This window comes from Gallinula chloropus (assembly GCF_964237585.1).
Source record: "Gallinula chloropus genome assembly, chromosome: 7".
NCBI classification, from domain to species: Eukaryota; Metazoa; Chordata; class Aves; order Gruiformes; family Rallidae; genus Gallinula; species Gallinula chloropus.
The window spans coordinates 13,795,395-13,809,716 of record NC_140092.1 but is presented as its reverse complement, the minus strand read 5'-3'; the positions used below and the strand labels follow the sequence as shown (position 1 = coordinate 13,809,716).

General features: G+C 43.5%; 2 protein-coding genes across 2 annotated transcripts in view; one reads left to right on the top strand and one right to left on the bottom strand.

Moving 5' to 3' along the window:
• The window catches only part of RFC1 (replication factor C subunit 1), a 35,531-nt gene extending 21,782 nt beyond the window's left edge, over positions 1 to 13,749 (top strand). Inside the window, exons 9-25 of the mRNA XM_084266877.1 lie at positions 86 to 387; positions 1,480 to 1,587; positions 2,134 to 2,313; positions 2,608 to 2,712; positions 3,876 to 4,269; positions 4,913 to 5,022; positions 6,582 to 6,696; positions 7,122 to 7,210; positions 8,180 to 8,317; positions 8,735 to 8,830; positions 8,952 to 9,050; positions 9,481 to 9,635; positions 9,750 to 9,867; positions 10,769 to 10,914; positions 11,374 to 11,587; positions 12,558 to 12,749; positions 13,221 to 13,749. Of these exons, the coding sequence (XP_084123003.1) occupies positions 86 to 387; positions 1,480 to 1,587; positions 2,134 to 2,313; positions 2,608 to 2,712; positions 3,876 to 4,269; positions 4,913 to 5,022; positions 6,582 to 6,696; positions 7,122 to 7,210; positions 8,180 to 8,317; positions 8,735 to 8,830; positions 8,952 to 9,050; positions 9,481 to 9,635; positions 9,750 to 9,867; positions 10,769 to 10,914; positions 11,374 to 11,587; positions 12,558 to 12,749; positions 13,221 to 13,316 (2,657 nt within the window). The 3' untranslated portion in view covers positions 13,317 to 13,749. The remainder of the gene's footprint in view (positions 1 to 85; positions 388 to 1,479; positions 1,588 to 2,133; positions 2,314 to 2,607; positions 2,713 to 3,875; positions 4,270 to 4,912; positions 5,023 to 6,581; positions 6,697 to 7,121; positions 7,211 to 8,179; positions 8,318 to 8,734; positions 8,831 to 8,951; positions 9,051 to 9,480; positions 9,636 to 9,749; positions 9,868 to 10,768; positions 10,915 to 11,373; positions 11,588 to 12,557; positions 12,750 to 13,220) is intronic.
• A 434-nt stretch (positions 13,750 to 14,183) lies between these two features.
• WDR19 (WD repeat domain 19) overlaps positions 14,184 to 14,322 on the bottom strand; it is a 36,438-nt gene continuing 36,299 nt past the window's right edge. The window contains exon 32 of the mRNA XM_084266699.1: positions 14,184 to 14,300. The gene's annotated coding sequence lies outside the window, so the exon portion shown is untranslated. The remainder of the gene's footprint in view (positions 14,301 to 14,322) is intronic.

The window sequence follows — 14,322 nt, the reverse complement described above, 5'->3', positions numbered from 1 at the left end:
CCCGACATAGAAAACATTTCACCAATTTATAGTGTTGATAAGAGACTTTTATAAACATCCTGTCCTTCCTCTGCCTCCTTGCAAGCAAAAGAAAGAAACTCGGCAGGTGGAACAAAGAATGACACCACGAAGCAGCAGGCTAAATCTGAACATTCAAAAGGGCCTCGTTTGTCCCCACAATCATCTGATGGTAAAATGACGAGAGAGACGATAGATAAGACCTTGCCTTTGAAGCCTAGCTCTAAGCTTGTGTCCCTGAAACAAAAAGATGAGATGGCTGAGAAGGAAAGGAGTGCTCAAAGTTTAGCATCAAAAGAAAAAACTGCCTCGAGGAAAGAGGAGAAGACAACGCCAAAGAAGGAGAAAATTTCTCCCAAAAAGACTGAGGTAGGAGCTGTCAAAATGAATTTGGTTAGCTTGGTGGAGTTTGCAGGAAAACAGGTTTCCTTTATTACTGTTTGTGTTGTTGTTGTTACTTGGTACTTTGAATCTTCTGGGCAGTTCTTAAGACTGAATTGTTAAGGCTTTAATTCCTAGCAACTCTAAGAACATAGGGGAAAAAATCATCTGGAAAAGCGTAAATTAAATGCATGAAGGAACTGAGAGCTCCTTAACACTCTATGCACGTACACTGCAAGATAAGGTCAGTTCTTTTTTGCATTTAACTTTCCTGAAAAAACGCAGGAATTCTGCCACTTGCTGAGTGACAGCTTGCTGTTCCTGTGAGCACGGTGACCATGTGGATGTATGCTGCTGTTGGAATGATAAACGACATAGTTTGGTGGTTTTGTTCCCCTCCCTCCTCCCTCTCTTGTTCTGAGGTATATTCTTTGTGGTTGATAGTATGTAGGAATATAATTTAGTTTTCTGTCTGGTTTGGTAACTGAAATTATTCAACACACTGGCAGTTACTGGCTACCTCAAAATGTACTTTTTAAATCCTAAGGTAGAAAGTAGCCAAATTTGACATTTAAATAACAGTTGTAATAGGGAGGGAGAGCGTGCAGCTTTTTTGGGGGTAAGCTTTGATTTGTTGTTTTTACTGCTTAAAAAGCTCGAATGTCTCCTAAAAGTAGAAACACCACAAAGTAGACTTCATGTAAGTGTAGAACTTGCCTATACCTGATCATCATTCTGAAATAAAATACAATGTGAATTTAAAGCAACAATTTATAAATGAATTGAGCAAGTATGTGTGGAATAGAGATTGATCTATAGAAAACTGACAATAAACAATAGGCACGTTTTTTAATCTTGAGAATTTTTGAATCTCTTTTCAAAAAACAGCAAGCAGTGCCTCAAAACACAAGGTAGCAAAGCCAGAGCAAGCCTCGGCATTGCACCTTAATACCCTACAAATAAGTGCTAGAGCTTATTTTTCCTTTGGTGCATAAAAACATCTTAAACTATGGTGCTTGAGTTTATTTTGTTGTTTTTATATTTGTAGTGTGTACTAACTTTTTTCCTCTCCTGCCCAAGTCTATAAGCCCTGAGGACTCTGAAAAGAAGCGAACCAATTACCAAGCATATCGAAGCTTCCTTAATCGCGAGGGTCCGAAAGCTCTGGGTACCAAAGAGATACCTCAGGTAAGTATGGCTACAGCAGAGGTCTATGTGCAGAAGTCAGTTCTGTCATGGGCTAAATGGTGTAAGTGGTCTAGCAAGTATCAGCTCAACTATTTAAAAACTGTGGGGTGTTTTTTTGGTTTGGTTTTGGTTTGTTATGTTGGGGTGGGTTTTTTTAAATAGGAAGTATGTATTGGAAAAAGCTAAATTGTAGTTCAAAGTGGTGACTACATGTAAGGAAATTGCTAAGAAATTGAACTCAGTACCTGGTTTGTGAAATCATGGTAACGAAAAATAGTTGCTGTCATACATTTGACTGACATGCTGTGCTTGAAGTACAGTGTTACAAGTACATTCAGCCAGGTGAACAACGTGTGAGGCTTTCTTGGTAGCTATTCCTTTTAATAGCTTTTCAACTTGGAGAACTCTTGCCTAGCAAGTAGCATAGGCTTATTTTTAAAGCTTTGCTGGTTATTTGACATGGTAGGGGGTTAAAGTTTATGATGAAGAGGTGTTTGGTAGAACTGCATCTGGTAAGGGCATTTTTTGTAATATTACTGTTCTCAGGGAGCTGAAAACTGCTTGGAAGGCCTGACATTTGTAATTACTGGCGTTTTGGAGTGTATTGAAAGAGATGAGGCCAAGTCTCTGATTGAACGGTATGGAGGAAAAGTAACTGGCAATGTCAGCAAGAAGACAAATTACCTGGTTATGGGGCGAGACTGTGGCCAATCTAAGTGTGAAAAGGTGAGTGTTCCTCTGCCCCAGCAAAGGAGAAGTGAAGCCAAATGGTTCCTATCTGTGTTGATGTTCTGTACCTCTGCCATAAGGAGGCAGTGCTACAAATGAAGTGCATGTTACAAAGGAAAAGCTGCCAATGTTTTAGGACTTTTTCTTAATCTAAATGTACACACATAAAAAACCCCATCAAACCCTTGTTATTGTTGTGTCCCTAAACATAGTCTTCACTGGTAAAGCACTTTGAAATGAGTTACGTAACTCCTAACTTGACTTGACTTTTAATTCTTATTTTTGCTCCAGGCCTCAACTTTGGGAACAAAAATTATTGATGAGGATGGCCTGTTCGACCTCATTCGGACCATGCCAGGCAAGAAGTCCAAATACGAGCTGGCGGCTGAAACGGAGGTGGGTTTATTTTAAACTTGGGGAAGGGAGGTGGTGGTGTGTGTTTGGTTTTGCTTTTGGTTTGTTTTTAATAGAAAGGAATCTAGATCTTCTGTCCCAGTAACAGAAACCTTATGATTCTTAGTATGACCTTCAAGGTTAAAAGTATTGAAATTAAAATTCTGAATTTATGTATGAGATCTGTGTGTGGGAGAGGGAGGAGGCTTTCTTCTTACTTATTCTCTGATCTTGTTCTGTATTTAGGTATCTGAAAGGGGGTGATTTTTGTCTCCTTACATGATTTCAGTTTTATCCTTTGGGTATTTGCTTAGCCTTTGAAATGAGTAACTGTGGCTGATGCTGTGTGGTACCTAGATCGGCCCAATATCAAACCAAACTGTAAATATGGGACAACTATTTGTAAACCATCTGTATATGTGACAGGTTTTTGTCTTTTTGGGGTACTAGAACTATTATTCAAGGTAAATTTTTCAGGGAATACTGTAAAAGCAGTAGCAAGTCTTTTAGGCATATTTTCATTTAGTCTTTTGTGGCTAATAGAATGGTATTAAAACGTGTTAGCTCTGACACGTGCTGTCAGTATATGTGTTGCTTTAGTACTTCTGGTGTGGCTAGACATTGTTGCATGTAAAGATGCTATTGGTGTTTTAAGGCAAAGCAACTCTAATCGTACTGGCTAACTGCTTTGACTCTTGGAGGGTTTTTTTGGATTGAACACTTTCTGGGTTTGTAATTTGGTGGTTTTATTTCTTAGTAAATAACTGTTCCTTTTACCGATGTGCTACTCTTGCTAATTGTTTTAGTGTTCGAGCTCAGAAGCATCATGGGTGTTTGGCCCAGTTGTTCTGACCCAACAATCATCCCCTTAACACTATTTTTAAGATGTTGCACCAGGCTCAGTGAGTAAGGGGACTCACTGCTCTGGGAATGACTAGAGGTTTTCTTGCCTCTTGTGGGTTGTGCTACAGGACCAGGTGGCATCACGTCTAACAGTGTTTTATTTGCCAGAGAGCAGTGTTTCTTTATCTGTTCTTCAGGTTTTTCATCAATACATAAGCTTTGTTATTTTCCTAAGTGCCTATGTACATGTGTTTAAGGACAGCTTGTTTATTTACTGTACTTTTTTTTTTAATTTCCCCTTTTCTTACCTTTACTTTCCTAAGGCGAAGAAAGCAGAGTCGAGACCTAAAAAGTCACCACAAAAAGCTGAAGCTGGGAAAAGGAATTTTAGCCCAGTCAAAAGGGACACTGATAATAATAAAAAACCTAAGTCTACTCCTGAAAAAGGAGGTACTGCTGGATCTGTTAAGAAAGAAACCAGTGCTGCTCGAAAGCTTACAGACTTCAAATGGCAAGCTGGAGAGAAGAAAGAAGCCCCAAAACCTAAGGGGAACTCTGAGATGAATGAAGGCGAAACAGAGAGATTGCTATGGGTAGATAAATACAAGCCTGTGTGTCTCAAGGCAATAATTGGACAGCAGGGTGAGCAAAGCTGTGCCAACAAACTGCTCCGGTGGCTCCGAAACTGGCACAAGAATGCCTTGGAAGATGGACAAGGTGACTGGCAGGGTGAACTTCTCTGTGTGTTCCTTACCAGGAAACCTTTCTTTGGTTCCCTGGACTGATAAGGGCCTTGGGGATAGCAGAGCGAGTCTAGAAATCTGGAATAAGGCTGAAGTCAATTCTGTGGGGTGTTGTTATTTGTGTGGGGCTGAGGTTTTTTGGTTGGTGTTTTGGATTGTATTTCTTTTTCCCAGCAGTTGAGCCTGAGTGGTGTATGGGTTGGGGTTTTTTGTTTTAAGCAGTAGTCCACTTACCACCCCTACCCTGGTTTGGTTTGTGGGGTTTTTATTGGGGTTTGGTTTTTTTTATGATGTGGTTGTGAGAAAATTGTGGAGATGGTTGTACTGCAGTAATAGCACTTCTGCTGTTCTTTGGTTTAGTATCGCTGCAGATCTTAACCTAGGATGGTTTAAACAGCCTTTCCCCAAGTGGTTAGGATGCAGATTTGACAGGGGGTGATTTTTGTCTGCTTAGATGGTTTCAGTTTTATGCTTTGAGTATTTGCTTAGTCTTTGAAAAAACAAGCCTTAAATGAGGAAAAACTCAAGTGATGCTTGATGATTTTAAGAGTTTACATGCAGTGTGCAATTTGTTTTGTAATGCATACCTAGATAAAACCTGGAATCTTGTTTTATAGCGAAGACCAATAAAACTGGAGGCAAAGATGACGGTACTGGCTTTAAAGCAGCATTACTTTCTGGTCCACCTGGAGTTGGCAAAACTACTACAGCTTCTTTGGTTTGTAAGGTGAGTTCGTAGTCACAGTTGTTCCTGTGCTGTTTATGTCTTGATGCCATGTCTGGATACAATGTGCAGATATCCCCTCAGTGCCTAATTGTGCCTCAGAACAATGTTTACAGGTGAAGATATGTGGATGTTTAGATACCTTTCTCAGGTCTGGGGCAAGAATACAGCTATGGGTGTCTGTGTTTCTGCTATACTGAGAGGAAGCGTATCACAGTATGTTGAACAATTTGAAATGGTTTTCAAGAATTGTGAGTGCTCAGCACTAGTTCTGCAAGTCAGAGACTGTTTGCACTTAATTTAGCGGGAGTCAAAGTCTGACAGGCTTTTAGGAAGCTTCTATGACAGATGTGGTCATGGTTTTTATATATTTTACACAGATATCTTTCCCAGACTCCAAATTCAAATGCTACATTAGAATGAGAGAAGTTGACAGGACTATGTGTCCATTTCTAAATCTGAATTTAAAAACCACTTTTTCCTAATTTAGCTGGAACGCTGTGTTCTACTAACTGTTGAGAGAGTCAGCTGGGAACTCCATATTGTAGAAATACCATTAAAGCTAACTTACTAATAGTAATGTATCAAGTCACAGATTATTTTTGTTCTTTGACTTGCAAGAACTGGCTTTGAAGGGTTGAGACTATTGTCAGTGCTCTGATCTCTGTGCTGGGAAGCAGTGATTACTTACCTCAGTATTTGAGCTCTGTAGAGTAACTATTTCCTCCCCTTGTGTGTGCACTCCCCCTGCCACCCCTCTAGCCTTAGAGCTTTGCACCAACAAGCTCCTGCTGCAGCCCCCCAAGACTAGCCCTGCAGGAAAGCTGGATGTGCTGACTTGGGCTCACTTCTGCACTAGCATGATCTCTTCTGTTTTCCAGCCTGGCTTGTTCTCAGCTGCTTCAGGTCCCTGCAGAGTGTTTCACTGTGCTTCACAGGGGTAGCCAACAACCCTGTTGTTGAAGCTGCAGGAACGGAGCTGTGCTGAGCTCACGTGGCATCCCTCTGGCAGGGGAGTTTGCTTATAATGGAGCAGCTAGATTCCTTCAGGGACCGACGTGCTGCCCAGACCTGTTCTGAAGTGTAAGGACAGCTGGGAGAGCCCTGTGGTCCCTAGCTGTTTAAACAGTTAGAAGCTGCTGCTCTCAGAGGGATGTGGCATGTTTCTTGTCCTGACCATTTGTGTGTAAGGCTTTGATATGCAGCTGGAAATACCATGGAACTTAGTCAGCCTTGGCTCATACATAGTTCTGCTTCTTTCCCTGGTGGTAGTTCTGGTAATCCTTCAGGACTAAATCTGAGTTAGTATTCCTCTCTCCTCGCTGCTCCCCAGTTCTCTTTTCGTCATATCTGTTCCATGTCTCATCAGAAGTATTTTTGGAGTGCAAGAGAAAAAGGGGTATAAGGGGAGAAAGGAATCAAACCCACAAATTGTGTGTGGAAACAGTGTTGTAAGAGCTGTCATCTGGAACTCTGAAATCCTGTTTCTGACTCTGAGTACATGCATGCTCCTCCTCAGATCTGTGTTCTCACTTGCTGTGTGGTGTGTGTGTTTGGACTAGGAGCTGGGGTATAGCTACGTGGAGCTGAATGCCAGTGATACTCGCAGTAAGAACAGCCTAAAGGAAGTAGTTGCTGAATCTCTCAACAACACCAGCATCAAAGACTTCTGTGCCGGTACGTCTGTTGTTGGAAGGAGGATTCATGTGTTTAGTTCTGACCTTCCTGTAACCAGACTCTTCCTTATTACACAGCAGTGTTAGGAATGGAACTTGCTTGTCACATGGAGGGATCCAGCCTTATTAGGGATGGCTTCATGTAGTAAACTTTTATTTCACCTTCACTTGTAGAATTAAATCCTGCTATCAGTAGGCAGTTGTTAATCTCCACAGACTACTCGAGAAATTTGCAGTTGCTCATCTGTTGTGTGGGATTTGCTTCTTGGAAGATGATGTGAGGTTGCAGTCAGTTGCAGAGCGAGAGGCTCACTACCACCCCTGTTGTCTAGGATGGGGTTACCTAACGTATAAAGCATCGGGTAAATCTCTGAGCAAGACCCTGTTTTGTTCCCATCTCATTTTCTTGTCCATATTCATTTTCAGGCACATCCTCATCAGTTAGCGGGAAGCATGTATTGATCATGGATGAAGTGGATGGTATGGCAGGCAATGAAGACAGAGGAGGGATTCAGGTGAAACTGCTATAGTTACTAGCTGATGCCATTGCTAAGGGTGCATGCCATAGGTAGCACAAAATACTTGAAGGCATTGTGCTGTCCTCAACCCACGGTCCATAGAAGGTCTCTGCAGAGTAGTTATCTAACCTATCTTAGAAGTCTGTGTACAAAGACTTGCACACTGGTAGAGGAGGTGAAAAGGTAATTCTGTAAAGGACACCTGGAGTGATGAAATTGAGTGTGTGCACTTCAGGTGTTTGTTCCTGGACAGGTGGATTTATCCCAGGGTCTCTGTAGCTGACGTCTGCCTGCAGTGGGAGGCTTGTAATCTGTCTGGGACTGTTGTTCTCTTTACTAGGCAGTAACACTGAATAAATAGCATGGCATAGGCAGTATTATCCTTTGTTCTCCTTAGCAGCTCCTGCTTGAGCTTCTGAAGGTTTCCTATAGCCACATACAACACTTGCACAAGCAAGGGCATACAGATTTTGAGCTCTGATGCAGATGCTTACACTGCAGGAATATGAAGTTGATCTGAATTTCATTAGAGCAGGCAAAGTTTGTTCTGGTAAGCCTAACAATGCTGGAGCCTCAGGGGTGGGCTCTTTGGGCAGAGAAAGTCTTTTAACTCCCTGCTGCTTCATTTTTTGTGTCAAGGTGCAGTCAGAAAGCTGTGTGTTCCCTCTGGGCATAGGCTGGCAGAACTGCCCTTGGGACAGGTGAATCTAGTTCTACAGGTGGACAGCCCTACTCTGGGCAATGGATCTTTAGCCCAAGCGTGGCTCCTGGGAGTGAGTAGTGGAACAGGGTAGAGAGCAGGTACATTGCAGCTGGATAGAGCAGCAAGCGAAAGCCGCAGGTGAGGGGTGAGGCTTTCACTGGGTAGAAACATGATTCCAGCAGGAGGGGTGTTACAGACTTGTATCTGTCAAGGCTCTGGTTAAGGTAGGGACTAATGCTGGTTGTAATGTGTTTAAATGACAGGAGTTGATTGGATTGATTAGACACACAAAGGTACCCATCATCTGTATGTGTAACGATCGCAACCATCCTAAAATGCGTTCCTTGGTCCACTACTGTTTCGATCTTCGCTTTCAGAGGCCTCGTCTGGAGCAGATTAAGGTAGGGAGGCTGCCTGTGTAGCAACTGCACCGAATCCCCATCAGTCCCTTCTGTCCTGGTGTGGCAGAGTTCATTCAGAATTGGGAATGCTGCTGAAGGCTTAATGGGTCATCTCAGTGAGTAACTGCTTTTCAGAATGGGTTCTCTGACTTGCTGCTTTTCTCACCAAAGAATGGGAAGAATCCCAAAGCCTTTCAGACTTTAGAAGTCTATCTTAAATGTATCCAAAGATTATTTTTTAAATTAGCATGTACTTTTCTACACCAATGATAAAGAATATTTATGAGAGAATTTAAATTATGCATGCTTTAAAAAAAAACATGGTAATGCTCTTTCATAGACTTGTTTATGTGTTCTGCAGGGGGAAGAGTTAATCAAAAGTCTCTAGTGACATGTTCTCAATTGTGTGTGTTACAGGGAGCCATGATGTCTATTGCATTTAAAGAAGGTTTAAAAATTCCACCACCTGCTATGCAGGAGATAATCCTGGCTGCAAATCAGGACATCAGACAGGTCAGTGTCCGCTCAGAGCACGCATCGTGTACAAGTCCTTGATTCCACTGTAGCATTATTAAGTATAGAGATCAGGATGTTTTCTGAGTCTTCCATTTGAATTGTATATTTTGTCCTTTAGGTTTTACATAATCTGAATATGTGGTGTGCAAAGGATAAATCACTGACTTATGATGAGGCTAAAACAGATGCCAGCAGAGCCAAAAAGGATATCAAACTGGTAAGTGTAAAATGCTGGATCGGCTTTTACTGTCTGATTTTTACAAGCTTTATAAGCATATTCTCAACTAAAGCAGTGATAACTGGGATGCAAGCAGCTGTCAAATTTGTCACAAGTAGTTGAAGACCAGTAAAGCCAGGACTGAGTATATATTTTGATGTATTGGTCTGTTACATAAGACGCAATTACAAAGCTTGTGCTTCTTGTCCCGAGTTCTCTAATTAGGAGATAATTCTCTTAGTATCAGAAGTACAACGCAATTTTCAAAACTGCTAAGTGTTAGGAAGGAAGTACTGAGCAAGGAACTTGACCTGATGAGTCCAGGTGTTGTTGGGTACCGTCACTCTACAGCAGTTTTGTTGATCCTGTGCTGTGTCCTGTTGTTTGTGTTGACCTTCAGCCTGCTGACTTTGGAATGTCGTTTACTTAGGGCCCTTTCGATGTCGTCCGGAAGGTTTTTGCTGCTGGAGAGGAGGCTTCTCGTATGTCTCTTATAGACAAATCAGATCTTTTCTTCCATGATTATTCTCTAGCACCTCTCTTTGTCCAAGAGAACTATGTGCATGTGAAACCAGCTGCTGCTGGGTAAGTTACTCCATACCCTGAATTGACAGATTTGTGTGTTGAGTAAAACTAGAGTAAAACCTGTTTAGACATTTCTGCTTGGTAATACAGTCAACTTGTTTGTTTTTCTCCCAGAGGAAATCTGAAAAAGCACTTGGTGCTCTTGAGTAGAGCAGCTGACAGTATATGTGATGGTGATATAGTGGACAAACAGATTCGTAGCAAGCAAAACTGGAATCTTCTCCCAACGCAGGTGAGCCCTTAACACTCACTTTGCGTGTCCTGTGTAAAAGACTCATCTGTTGAAGCTGGTGTGTCAGTGTAATTTTGTGACCCCTGTAGCTGATACCTCAGACAGTGTTCTCTGTTCTGCTGGTGAGTAGCAGTGTTGTGGCTTCACCTATTCATAGCTCCCCTGTTCTTACCAGCACGATCGATTGAGTCTTCTGGAACTTTGGAAAAGTTTACCCTTCTTTACAAAGTGTGGGGACACATGACATGTATCACTTCTGATGTGTGGTTACAAGCCTGCTTGTCTTACTGGTGTGCTTCCTGTCCCAGCCAATCACCTGGCCAGTGTTTCTCCCAAAGCTTCACCACTATGCTTCTGCTGAGCCCTGAAACACTGGCAAGCCTTGTGCTTGAGGGATTGTGCCCAGCATCAGAGACTGTATTGTAGATGAAGTTGGAAGGGACCTCTGGAGCTCAGCTAGGCCACCCCACTGCTTGCAGCAGGTTTAGCTGAGTTGCTGAGGGACTTGGCTAGCTGGGGGTTATGTGGGTTTGTGGTATTCTCTGGAAGTGTTCCTTCACTGTCTCCATCTGTTGGAGGTTACAGCACATGTTTGTGTGAAGTCAGCTGTCTGGCTGCACTCTGAACTGGGCATGAGAAACAGGGTAGGTTTTTTAATGGTATTTAAACCCCAGTAACTTCACAGGCACTTTAGAACATGGTAACAAATAAGGTGGTACAAGAGCTGAAGCTGTCCCCTAAAAAGGGGTTGAACAGAAACAAGCAACCAGGAGAATTCTTAACACGAGCGGCTTCCACTGTGGAACTGTTTCCACTGCCCCTTTTTGTCAGACCACTGTGTCACAGTGTCAGTGAGACTTGTTCCTTGTCACTGAGCCTGGGATGTGTGTTACTTTTTCAGGCCATTTATGCCAGTGTTCTCCCTGGGGAGCTGATGAGAGGTTACATGACCCAGTTTCCCGTCTTTCCCAGCTGGCTGGGGAAATTCTCATCCACAGGCAAACACGATCGGATCACTCAAGAACTGGCGATGCACATGAGTCTCAGGTAGTACCGACACTCCTCTGCTGGGTTACATCGGTTTGGGTATTGAGCTCCTTACTGTCAGCTCCTTGCTGAGCTCAGTGCAGGGTTCCCTGCAGTATTCAGTGAACGTGCTCCTGTGTTGTGGAGTTGCTTTCTTAGCATTTGGTCTGGGCAACAGCAGACAGCAAACACCCTTAGTACAGTCAGCAGTACTGAGACCTTTTTCTTCCCCACACCCCAACCTGAAGTTATTGTTTCTCAGTTAGGGGTGTGCTTCCCCGGCCTGTTCTGTGTTGGGATACCCTGTGTTGGTCACCCCTAATGCAGGAATGGCGAAGGGAATGGCACAGCACCACTTGCAGTTTGCTCCTAAGGCAGCTCATTATCTGTTTGCTGAGGGACATACCTACAGGTTGTTTGTGTTTAGAAGCAAGTGGTGGTGGCTGTACAGATTTACTCACTACTTTCACTCTGACAAAGAACCCAGATGTGCAAGAGGACAGTAAACCTGGAGTATTTGTCGTATTTGCGGGATGCGATTGTCCAGCCCTTGAGAGACTTTGGAGCAGATGGTGTACAAGAAGCTGTAACATTCATGGACTCCTACTGCTTGATGAAAGAAGATATTGAAAATATCATGGAAATAAGCATGTGGGGAGGCAAACCCAGTCCTTTCTCAAAGCTGGATCCCAAGGTAAAATTCTCTAGTGAATTTTTTCCCTGTTCTTCCATACCTTTAAAAAGAAATCCTTGAATTGTAGCTGTGGCATGAATGTGTCACTGAAAGGCTGAAGTTGGTGAAGCTGCTCATTAACTGTAACTTCATTACAGTAATCTTTTATCATCAGCTGTCAGAGATGCTACTAAAGGTTCAGGGTGTGTCCTAAAGGGGTCTGTCCTGTGCTTCCTTCAGGAGCCTTACACCTGGTGTTCCTCCTGTGGAGGGTCACTGGGAGCTGGCTGTGCCTGGGACATAGGAACGGAACAGGGAAGGGATGGGGAAAGCTGCTAGCTTGCCCCAAGGAACCTGCTGGCTGCACCCCCATCAGGCATTGCCCCTGCCCCTCATGGCATCGTGAAGAGGCACAAACTGTCTGCTGCAGCATAGGCCCTGCATTTGGAGGCCAGCTGGCAGCTTGTGTCTTTCACAGTCTGATTAGACTGAGCTGCCAGACATGGGGTCTCCCCTGGAATCTGGCTGGGAGGCTTCCATGGCTGGGACAAGGTGAGCTTAAGCTCAAGTCCCTGCTCCCAGCCAGGCAGGTGTGAGATCTGAACCATGAGCCCCATCTCAGGTTGGGTGCTCGGTGGAGGAGCAGTCTTCTCTGCTGATACCCAAACCTGCACTGCTGCTAGTTACTCCAGTGCAGTGGGTGCTTGGGGCTGCCCAGGGTGGCTTTGGTGTGACTTGTACTTGGCAGCAGGAACACAGTGCTGGCAGTGTTGGAGGGCTGAGCAAGAAGCATGTGAAGATGCACACACTACCTGACTACAGTCTCTATACTACATGGGACTTTAAAATGAGCTTGCACCATCCAGCTGTTAGAAGAGGGGACACAAGGCACTTACATGTCTTTGGTCAGGTTTCCCGAAGGGAAGATGATGTGGCAGCTGGAGCCAGGACTTCTCTGCCTCACAAGTTTCCTTCTAACTTAACTTAACAGGTCAAAGCAGCTTTTACCCGTGCCTACAACAAAGAGGTGCATCTGACTCCCTATTCACTCAGTTCTGTCAAGACATCTAAAAGGCAGTCGGCGTCTGCGATGAACTTAGAGCTGAATGAAGACTTGAATGTGGAAGAAATCCAGTCTGATGAGGATGAGCAAGACACTGTTGAAAGTGATGCGATGATTAAGGTGACTTACTCTTAGTGTTACGCTACCACACTACACTGCTTTCTGGGACATTCCCCTGAATGGAGGAAAAAAATCATGGGAGATAGGAAATACATTATCTCAGCTCTTAAACTCTTAACTAGTAGCATGAGAGCCTTACTTCTGTTGCCTTCTGCTTGAATGTTGGACCCAAGTGAGACATTGCTGTGAACTCCTGCGTAAGGCATCGTTCCAGCAGTTAGGAATACTTAGGTGTTGGTGGGACAGTGCCATCCTCAGGAGCAGCCCCTGGCCTTTGCAGTGCTGCCTGCTCCATGTCAGGGGGTCGCCCCTTAAGAATGAGTATTGTGAGTTTGTAGGCCCCAGGGCATTCAATGACTTCATCCCTGGTGGGGGCAGAGAAGACATGCCTTTTAATGCTGACACCGCTGTGGTTGATACTTTTACCAGGCTGCAGTTGGGTTTTAAACAATTTTTGTGTTCTGTTTGTAGCAAAAAAAGGCAAAGTCTTCCAAGCTGCCAAAGAGAGAGAAAAATGAAGAAACAGTGAAGAAAGAAGGGAAGAGAAAAGAGAAAACAAGACATTAAACACAATAAAATCTTGCTTGCTCTGGACGCAGCCTTGCTTACCTAACTTGTCAGGAACATGAAACGGAGCCTGTGCAGGAGCTGGGAACGTAGCACCAGTGAGTTAAAAATGCTCCTCTTATAGAGGTGATGTAGCTACTGTACTCTCACACTATGCTGTGCTGCACTTACTCTTCCTGTGCTACAATGTTACAACCTAAAATTACGCTTTGTGCAACAAACACCAGGGTGCATGAACATGACAGAAATGTGATGCGTAGTTACCTGGTGTTTGTACTCAGTCTTCCTCTGACATCTCATTTCTTTTTTCTTGGAATAAATCCTCTGGTATTATGTGGTCAACTCCTGTAAATAGTACATGATGCAACACCCCCCCCAATTGCGTATTTGTACATTGTAGAAATTCAGCAGTGTATAAAATTACAATAAAATGTTTCACAGGACTCTTTTAAAAGTTTTGATTAGGTTCCTGGAGTGTTCTGTCACTCTCCCTCTGTCCTTCCATGGTTTCTCCTTTCCTGCAGGCACAGGATGTGGTGGCAGTGTTTTCCTGCAGGTTCCCTTTTGTTCAGCTGGAGCCACAGCAGAACAGTGAGGGGGTTTAGTTCCAAACCTGACTGAGGAGCCTGTGCTCCTATGAGTTTCACCCTTAATCAAAACCAGAAAGGAGTACTTGGAGAGTAAGAAATGCTGAATAGAAAACAGTCAAAAAAAATCCAGAGCTGCTGTTGAAAGAGACCCTGGGGTGTGGCTAACACCCTGCTCTTGTCTCTGGTGCAGATAAAAGGCAGATTTTGCTCTGTAAGAAGAATTATCACTTTTATTTACTATAATCAAAGTACAAAATTTATCAAAAGCTAAATATTTACAGGCTATCACAAAATAGAAGTGACACTGGTGATTGTCATGAAGTCCTAGTGGGGAAGAGAGGTGTCATGTTGTGATACAGCTGTTGTTGCTGCTTGCTGGACAGCACCTGCAGGTCTGAAGATAAACAGAGGCTGTT